Source organism: Trachemys scripta, chromosome 7 (assembly GCF_013100865.1).
Source record: "Trachemys scripta elegans isolate TJP31775 chromosome 7, CAS_Tse_1.0, whole genome shotgun sequence".
Lineage (NCBI taxonomy): Eukaryota > Metazoa > Chordata > Testudines > Emydidae > Trachemys > Trachemys scripta.
In genome coordinates, this window is record NC_048304.1 from 52,857,763 (window position 1) to 52,867,503 (window position 9,741).

Consider the following 9,741-nt stretch of genomic DNA (forward strand, 5'->3'; position numbering starts at 1 on the left):
GAGGGGGCAGGGTCTTCACATTCATCACACACCTACTAGCCAGAGCATACAGGAGATGGATCCTGCTGGGGGCTCTAAGGACAGCCTCATGGTACGAATCCCAACATCCTCCCCATTTCCCGCAGCTGGATATGAGGGGATGGGGCATCTCCTCTTAGCCTCACTGGTGGGTGCCAACTTCGTATCTCCTAACAGCCTATGGCTGGTAGGTTCATGCTCCAGCACTGGAAATCTGGTAAGTTTTCCCAGCCCAGTCCAGAGGGGGTTGTTTCCTGTTCCACAAAAGAGGTAATTTCCATCTCTGGCCCTCATGGGTCTGTTTCTAGAATATAGGCCCAAGGTAAACTAATCCCAGCAGGTTTGTCACACCTTGTTCCTGTTCCTTTCTAGACCAAACCCCCAAGAAGTTCCCACCTCCTAAATATTTACTGTCCCTCTTCCTCCCGTATCTCCCTGAAAATCCCTACCTGGACTGGCTCGTCAGCAGCCATTTCTTTTCTGTGTTCCATGGGAGGATGAGACGATCTGGAGGAAAACGTGGATGTTATTCTGCAGCCTGTCAGGGAAAGAAGGGCAGCTAGGGAGATTCCAGAACTGCCTTTAGCCAATTTCACATCAAGTTCTCCTCAATCCCCCCAGGCTCTTTCCATGTAGACAAATGTTCTAGACTCTGCCATGCACGGGTGACTTTTGACAGTCTCATGTAACATTCTCAGAAGAAAACCAGGAAAATGTGAAATTACTATAAGGTGGGTGCATAACTAATTGAAAGACTGTATTCAAAGAGTTATTATCAATGGTTCGCTGCCAAACTAGAAGGTCATATCTAGTGGGTCCCACAGGCATCTGTCCTGTGTGGCACTATTCAATATTTTCATTAAAGACTTAGATAAAGGAGTGGCGAGTATGATTATAAAATTTGTGGATGACACCAAGCTGGGAGGGGGTTGCAAGCAATTCAGAGGATGGGATTAGAATTCAAAATGACCTTTACAAATTAGAGAATTTGTTTGAAATCAACAACATGAATTTCAGTAAAGCCCCATGCAAAGTACTACTTTTAGGAAGGAAAAATTGGGTAATAACTGGCTAGATAGTATCATAGAATATCAGGGTTGGAAGGGACCTCAGGAGGTCATCTAGTGCAACCCCCTGCTCAAAGCAGAACCAATCCCCAACTAAGTCATCCCAGCCAGGGCTTTGTCAAGCCAGGCCTTAAAAACCTCTAAGGAAGGAGATTCCACCACCTCCCTAAAGGTAACCCATTCCAGTGCTTCACCACCCTCCTAGTGAAAAAGTTTTTCCTAATATCCAACCTAAACCTCCCCCATTGCAACTTGAGACCATTACTCTTTGTTCTGTCATCTGCTACCACTGAGAACAGTCTAGAGCCATCCTCTTTGGAACCCCCTTTCAGGTAGTTGAAAGCAGCTATCAAATCCCCCCTCATTCTTCTCTTCTGGAGACTAAATAATCCCAGTTCCCTCAGCCTCTCCTCGTAACTCATGTGCTCCAGCCCCCTAATAATTTTTGTTGCCCTCCGCTGGACTCTTCCCAATTTTTCCACATCCTCCTTGAAGTGTGGGGCCCAAAACTGGACACAGTACTCCAGATGAGGCCTCACCAATGCCGAATAGAGGGGAATGATCATGTCCCTCGATCTGCTGGCAATGCTCCTACTTATACAGCCCAAAATGCCGTTAGCCTTCTTGGCAACAAGGGCACACTACTGAGGAGGGAGGGATAGCTCAGTGGTTTGAGCATTGGCCTGCTAACTCCAGAGTTGTGAGTTCAATCCTTGAGGGGGCCATATGGGGAACTGGGGTAAAACTGTCTGTCTGGGGATTGGTCCTGCTTTGAGCAGGGGGTTGAACTAGATGACCTCCTGAGGTCCCTTCCAACCCTGATATTCTATGACTCATATCCAGCTTTTCATCCACTGTAACCCCTAGGTCCTTTTCTGCTGAACTGCTGCCTAGCCACTCGGACCCTAGTCTGTAGCAGTGCATGGGATTCTTCTGTCCTAAGTGCAGGACTCCGCACTTGTTCAACAAGGACAACATTAGATTTCTTTTGGCCCAATCCTCTAATTTGTCTAAGTCTCTCTGTATCCTATCCCTACCCTCCAGCAGATCTACCATTCCTCCCAGTTTAGTGTCATCTGCAAACTTGCTGAGGGTGCAATCCATGCCATCCTCCAGATTATTAATGAAGATATTGAACAAGAACGGCCCCAGGACCAACCCTTGGGGCACTCCGCTTGATACCGGTGGTCAACTAGACATGGAGCCATTGATCACTACCTGTTGAGCCCAATGGTCTAGCCAGCTTCCTATCCACCTTATAGTCCATTCATCCAGCCCATACTTCTTTAACTTGCTTATGGAGCAGCCTTTTCTTCTTTATCAAAAACCAGAGCTCTCTGGTGAGAGCAGTTTATGGAATCACCTCCCCACAGAGAGGATGTGGATCTCATTTGCCCCTATTTTAATCTGGAGTCACTCCTTGTGCTTCCTTGCCATGACTCCAGATTAATATTGGTCTCAATGAGACCAGGAGCAAAGCTCAGAAGGGAGGAGGCCAGACCCCTTTTAGGCAGATCACTGCATGGGGCCTGCGGAGGGCTAGCTATAGCACCCTGGTCTCTCAGATAATTGCCTCACAAAAGAAAATTACTGGCTTAACCAGAGACAATTAACCGGTTATAGTGAGATCATTGGCTAACAAGGTGATTAGCACAATATGGGGAAGACTATATAATTGGGAGGGACAGGATGTACCAGGAAGCTCAGTGAGAGTGGGGTGTAATAGAGTGGGCTGGGTGGAAGGTTCTTCCTGGCACATGCCTGTACTATATTCTGCAGTGCTGGGAATATAAAGTTTCAAGATGTACATGGGGAAAAAGGAACAGCCCGGGTGTATATTGGAAGAGACAATGCAAATGGGTTGGGCAGTGCAGCACAGCGAGTAGCTGTGACACCGGGTAACCCCTTTCACACCTTCCTCCCTCCCCACATCTGAGAGAAGGGCTCTGAACAACAGTTTCCATCCAAAACCAGAAGTTCTTGCAGTTTTGACGGAGGGAGAAAAGCAAAATCTGTGGGGATTTCACATTAGTGTTTGGTAAATGGATAGAAAGTTACCACCTCCCGCCCGACGGCCATTCACACAGGCAGCTGGGAGCACTGTGTGATACTTCCTTAACAGAAGGAAAGCATGGAGGAGCCAACATATTTAAGACATTTCCTGGCCTGTCCCTGGAAAATAATGGCCACTGACCAACCCCAGAGATGCTGCACCTCAGAGCTGGGGGAAGCAATCCCACATGGGGGATGGAGATACTTCTGGTCATAGAGTTAGTCAGCTCAAGCAGCTGGCTCTGGGGACAGCTACACCGGCTGCTGGTGAAGCAGCTCTGCAGCCAGCTGCTCCAGCGGCCCCACAGCCAGCCACACCAGCCACTGCTGGAGTGGCCCCGGGGCCAGCCACACCGGCCACTGCTCAGGCTCTAGCCCTGAGGACCGCCCGAGAAGCGGCCAGTGCGGCTGGCCGCAAAGACTGCCTGAGCAGCGGTCCCCAGGCAGCTGGAGTAGCCACTTCCCTGGGCAGCCCCCCAGCAGTGGTGCCCAGGTGGCCGGTGCAGACGCTGCCAGCAGCGGTGCCTGGGCGGCCAGTGCATTTGCTGCCAGCAGCGTCCAGAGGCAGTCCCCAGGCGGCTGGAGTAGCTGCTTCCCCAGGTGGCCTCCGGCAGCGGTGCCCAGGGCAGCTGCTGCCGGCGGCCACTGGCAGTTGTTGTTATGGCTGGCCCTGGCCCCCGCCAGCAACAGCCCTCTGGGGCAACCATCCCCCAGCAGCAACCCCAGCACCCCTCCACACACACCCCGCAGCAGCGACCCCCTTAAGATTTAGTCACAGGTATTTTTAGTAAAAGTCATGGACAGGTCAAAGGCCCGTGAATTTTTGTGTATTGCCCATGACCTGTCCATGACTTTTACTAAAAATACCTGTGACTAAATCGTAGCCTGATTGATAATTAGTGGAAATAGCTGACTGAGATTCGATATCAGTTTTCAGTAATTAAAGAGAAAAGGGTGGAACTCGGAGGAATTTTGGATCAATCTTCATAAGTTAGAAAGGAAAGTAGGAGGATGTGAAGTATTTATATCTATAGTTGATAATAGGTAAAGAGGTAAAATCTGAGTGAATTTCTTATCAATATTTGATAGAGAGAAAAGGGGAAACAGTTCCAGGAATTTTATATCAATAATCAAGAGTGAAAGGAAAGAGCAAAAACAGATTTTATGTTAACATTTTGTAATTAGAGACAGGATAATCTCAGAACATAATACATTAGTAATAGATAACACTGGTCTACAATTTTTGAGAAGTCATCTGCTTCAGAGATAAAATGTGCTATTTATTATGTATTTTGATGTGCTGAATTCAAATATGACAGTTAAAACAACTGATTGGCTACTGTTTCTAAGATATTTAAGTTTTTACATTTTATGTCTATGTATATTGTGTAGATAGAGTTTTAATCATAAATTGTAAACCTAGGTCTTTTCATGTGTTTATGGTTGCTTTACATGATAATATTTCACCTGTGCTGTTTATATAACACTTTAAAAAACAGCGAAAGGGTTATATAAATAAAATTTATTATGAAACAAAAAGGCAAAAAACTATTATGTACATAGTTTAGTCCTATTCAGTGTCTACTCGGCGCTTCTTGGCTTGTCTCTTGTATTCATTAAATGGAGCATCTCTTGTCACTGTCCAGCAATAGTCTGCAAGCATTGATGGGCTCCATTTGCCCTGATAGCGTTTCTCCATTGTTGCAATGTCCTGGTGAAATCGCTCGCCGTGCTTGTTGCTCACTACTCCGCAGTTCGGTGGAAAAAAAAAAAAAAAAAACGCTAGATGAGAATGCAAAAAAGGTATCTTTAGTGACATGTTGCAACCAAGGCTTTTGTATGCCTTGAGGAGATTTTCCACCAACAACCTGTAGTTGTCTGCCTTGTTGTTTCTGAGAAAATTTATTGCCACTAACTGGAAGGCTTTCCATGCCGTCTTTTCCTTGCCACGCAGAGCATGGTCAAATGCATCATCTCGAAGAAGTTCACGAATCTGAGGACCAACAAAGACACCTTCCTTTATCTTAGTTTCACTTAACCTTGGAAATTTTCCACGGAGGTACTTGAAAGCTGCTTGTGTTTTGTCAATGGCCTTGACAAAGTTCTTCATCAGACCCAGCTTGATGTGTAAGGGTGGTAACAAAATCTTCCTTGATTCAACAAGTGGTGGATGCTGAACACTTTTCCTCCCAGGCTCCAATGACTGTCGGAGTGGCCAATCTTTCTCGATGTAGTGGGAATCTCTTGCATGACTATCCCATTCACAGAGAAAACAGCAGTACTTCGTGTATCCAGTCTGCAGACCAAGCAAGAGAGCAACAACCTCAAATCGCCACAAAACTGCCACTGATGTTGGTCATAGTTTATGCACCTCAAAAGTTGTTTCATGTTGTCATAGGTTTCCTTCATATGGACTGCATGACCAACTGGAATTGATAGCAAAACATTGCCATTATGTAGTGTGACGAACTGGGCCTGTTCTTACTGTGGTCTGTGAATGCTGACAGGGGAGTGTGGCTAAGATAGTCTGCATTGGGGGATGGGTTTGGGAGTCTGCCCGAAGGCGAATACCTGAGCGTGTAACATGAGAACCCAGGAAGGGGTTGGAGGCCAGGTGACACCTTGGCCCAGGAAACTGAACAAAGGCGGTGGGAGGGGTCGCTGAAGGCAGAGTGCTGGAAGCGGGCTGGAGAGATGGCTGGGAGGCAGAGATGGCTCTGACCCCCCCCCAAAGGGGGGTGGGCTGGGATGCCCTGGGACCCCAAGCTGGACCTAACTGAGGGGGGCCCTGTTGTCTGTGCCTGCAAGACCTGTCTTGGACTGTATTCCTGTCATCCAAATAAACCTTCTGCTTTACTGGCTGGCTGAGAGTCATGGTGAATCGCAGGAAGCCGGGGGTGCAGGGCCCTGAGTCCCCCAATACTCCATGACATGTAGTAAAACAGCTTTAAGACTAGTCTTCGATGAATCAATGAACAGTCTCCACTCATCTGGATCGTGAACGATGTTGAGGGCTGCCATCACACCATCGATGTTGTTGCAGGCTACAAGATCACCTTCCATGAAGAAGAATGGGACAAGATCCTTTTGACGGTCATGGAACATGGAAACCCTAACATCACCTGCCAGGAGATTCCACTGCTGCAGTCTGGAGCCCAACAGCTCTGCCTTACTCTTGGGTAGTTCCAAATCCCTGACAAGGTCATTCAGTTCACCTTGTGTTATGAGGTGTGGTTCAGAGGAGGAGGATGGGAGAAAATGTGGGTCCTGTGACATTGATGGTTCAGGACCAGAAGTTTCATCCTCTTCCTTGTCTGATTCAAGTGAGAATGATTCTGGTGCATCAGGAACCAGCAGTCCTTCTCTGTGGGGCACTGGGCATATAGCTGATGGAATGTTTGGATAATGCACAGTCCACTTTTTCTTCTTTGACACACCTTTCCCAACTGGAGGCACCATGCAGAAGTAACAATTGCTGGTATGATCTGTTGGCTCTCTCCAAATCATTGGCACTGCAAAAGGCATAGATTTCCTTTTCCTGTTCAACCACTGGCGAAGATTTGTTGCACAAGTGTTGCAGCATATGTGTGGGGCCCACCTCTTGTCCTGATCTCCAATTTTGCAGCCAAAATAAAGGTGATAGGCTTTCTTAACCATAGTGGTTATACTGCACTTTTGTGATGCAAAAGTCACTTCACCACAAACATAGCAGAAGTTATCTGCACTGTTCACACAAGTACGAGGCATCTCTGCTCACTTTGGCTAAACAGAAATGTGTCCCTTTGCAAAATCAAACACTGACAAATAAGAGAGCACGACACTGTATGATTTCTAGAGCTGATATAGGGCAATTTGTTCAGCAGAGTGATGTAAGCTTCGTTATGATTGCATCATCCATGACTTCTAGGAATAACATGATGCAATTCATATCATGTATGACGCAATACCAGCTTCAGATTGCATCATTCATTGTTTTGCCTAAAACCCAGTCAGATTTATTCATAGATCCAGTCAAAGATGTATTTTAGTAATTTCTGGTTTAAATTGAGATCCCTTCCTTTTATAACTCACTTATCCTCCGCAATTCCCAAGTTAAGGGTCGTATATACTGACCCAATAGCGTATCTTGAAAACTAGAGCCAATCAACAATTTTAAGCATAATTTTCGTTCTCAGTGACCCAGAATTAGTAAAGTTTGACTACATTTATTTCAGAAGCATTTTGGCTGTAGAGCAGTGTAATGAGAGAGAAAATGGGGCAGAGTTTAGGGTACTTTTATCTTAGTCTTTGAGAATTGGGGAGAAAAAGGGTTAAAAACTAAATATCTGATAATAGGAGAGGAAAGCACCAAGCTCTGGGGGATATTTAATAATTAGAGGGAAAGTTTGAGAGGACTGTGTATGGATGTTCAATAACCACAGAAAAAGTAGTGGTTTCTCACCACCATTCACCTAGGCAGCAGGACCCTTTGCAAAGTTGCTTTGGAGATGGGTGTGGAGCAGGCAGACTCCCTGGCCCTGGGGAGGGGGACAGAGATAGGGGAAGGTGAGAAGTGCATTGGGTGGATAGCGGGGAGGGGCAGCAGCTCAGAGCAGATACTCCATTGGAGAAACTTGCTCCGGCCTTCCATTGCTGTGTCCCTTCCATGCCCTGTTAATGGCAAAAACTGGCCACCCTCTCCCCACCCCAGAGGCAGCGTGTCTCAGGCTCTCCCCACCACTACTCACCAACCCCCTTCCCATTTGGGGAATGACTCAGGGCAACAATTTTCCACCTAAGTGAGGGCAAAGTGCCGCAGATAAAATGGGTGGAAAAACAGCTCAACTCAGGTGAGAATTTAAACTGACATTTGAGGAGGAGAGAGAAAATGGGGCAACATTGGCTAAAGGGCAGGGGTGAAAGTGAGACGGTACGGGCTCAGTACGGCGTTCTGGTAAGAACCTGCATCTGCCCATATGCAGCCCATATTAAAAGTGCTGCCGCGGCAGTGTTTTAATGTCTCTGCCCCTTTTGTCTCACCCATTGGCAGCCCTGCTGGTAGGGTCTGTACCGTACCAATGGGGGGTGGGCAGCAACATTAAAGTGCTGCCACGGCAAAGTACCCGGCAGCACTTTAATGTCCCTCCCCCTTTTGCCCCCCCCTTGGCCACCGATGGGTGGGGGGGGCAAAGGGAGCAGCTTCCCCGGGGCCGGTGATTTAAAAGGGCCCAGGGCTCTGGACGCCGCTACCACGGCCCCTTTAAATTGCAACTAGAGCCCTGGGCCATGTGGGTCAGGCAGCCTGGAAGGGCTAGCTGGGGAATGCTGACCCCCAGCCCCACCCCTTCCACCCAAGCCCCTGCCAGGGGCCAGAGTCGGCCCCAGCCCTTACCGGTAAGTCTGGAGGCACTTTCACCCCTGCTAAAGGATCAGTCATGCATAGGGTGACCAGATAGCCAGTGTGAAAAATCATGACGGGATGGGGGGTAATAAGAGCCTATACATGACAAAGCCCTGAATATTGGGACTGTCCCTATAAAATCGGGACATCTAGTCACCCTAGTCGTTCGAGAGCAGGGGGATCTGCATGGAGGTTACAGCCATACTTGATAAGGGCGGGGGAGAGAACAGAGGAGCCCTTCCCCCATCACCTGCTGTTCTCCCCGGGCACTTCCTGCCTGCGGAGAAGAGCTCAGTTCATTCCATTGCGTCCTCTCTCTCCCGTCCCCCTATCGCTGGCTTATTTTCCTCCCTTCCAAACCCACTGGGGCCCACTCTCTTTCCCCGCCCCGATCCTCCCCACTTTAATGGCCCTGCAGACCCGGACAGGAGCTAGGTGCAGAGCCAGGGAAGCAGCTTCGCTGAGGCTAACCCAGCTCCGACCCTGCCCGCAAGGGCACTAACAATTACCGAGAAGAAGATCCCCGCTTGCGAGCTCCGAGTGCCCCAGAGCTAGAGACTCACCTTCCTGCCGCTCCCAGCGCTGTCCCCGAGGCCTCTCTCACCTGGAGTCTCCGGCACAGGGGCTGGGGTCGGCAGAGCCCGAGGCTGGTTCCCGCTGGAGAAACTCTCCCCTCACCGCAGGCTGGGCTCAGGAGGAAGCAGGGAAAGGACAGGAGGACCCGGGGAAGCAGCAGTGGCTCAGCTCGGGCTCCCAGATCACACGAAGGCAGCAGCGTCCCGTGCTGAGCCTGGGTGGGGTTGCGCAGTATCTATCTGCCTTTGTCCTCCCCGGTTCCGGCCTCCCTCCTCCCAGTGACCCGCCCCTGCTCTCAGCTGCTGCAACCGCTTCCTGCGCCGTCAGCACCAACCCGGATGCAGCAGTACTGACTGGTCAGGGGGCGGGGCTCTCTCCGGCTGGAGGCGCAAGACTAAAAAAGGGCACCATTAAGGAGATCATGCAGGAGGGATCCAAGCTGCAAGTAGCCATAAACTATAAAACTAGTCTCTATGCGCCTATCTTTAAATTAATATATGGGTTGGGTTTTGAATTAAGGTTGAAATATACAGGTATATGCTGGTGTATCTATACTGTATCTTATCATAAAATTATTTAAAGAAGCCTGTCAGGGGTATGCATACTTCAGAGTTAGACCTTACAGCAACCCCACCCGTCAGAATGAGC

At 48.7% G+C, this 9,741-nt stretch overlaps 1 protein-coding gene across 5 annotated transcripts in view; it reads right to left on the reverse strand.

Moving 5' to 3' along the window:
• The window catches only part of LOC117880273 (zinc finger protein 773-like), a 46,159-nt gene extending 36,764 nt beyond the window's left edge, over positions 1-9,395 (reverse strand). Inside the window, exons 1-2 of one of the 5 annotated variants that reach the window (XM_034776289.1) lie at positions 9,081-9,395; positions 468-556 (exon numbers count right to left, since the gene is read on the reverse strand). In XM_034776289.1, the coding sequence (XP_034632180.1) occupies positions 468-509 (42 nt within the window). In that variant the 5' untranslated portion in view covers positions 510-556; positions 9,081-9,395. The remainder of the gene's footprint in view (positions 1-467; positions 557-9,080) is intronic. The other 4 variants (XM_034776288.1, XM_034776287.1, XM_034776286.1 and 1 more) reach the window with 4 other exon arrangements.
• Positions 9,396-9,741: the final 346 nt, after the last annotated feature.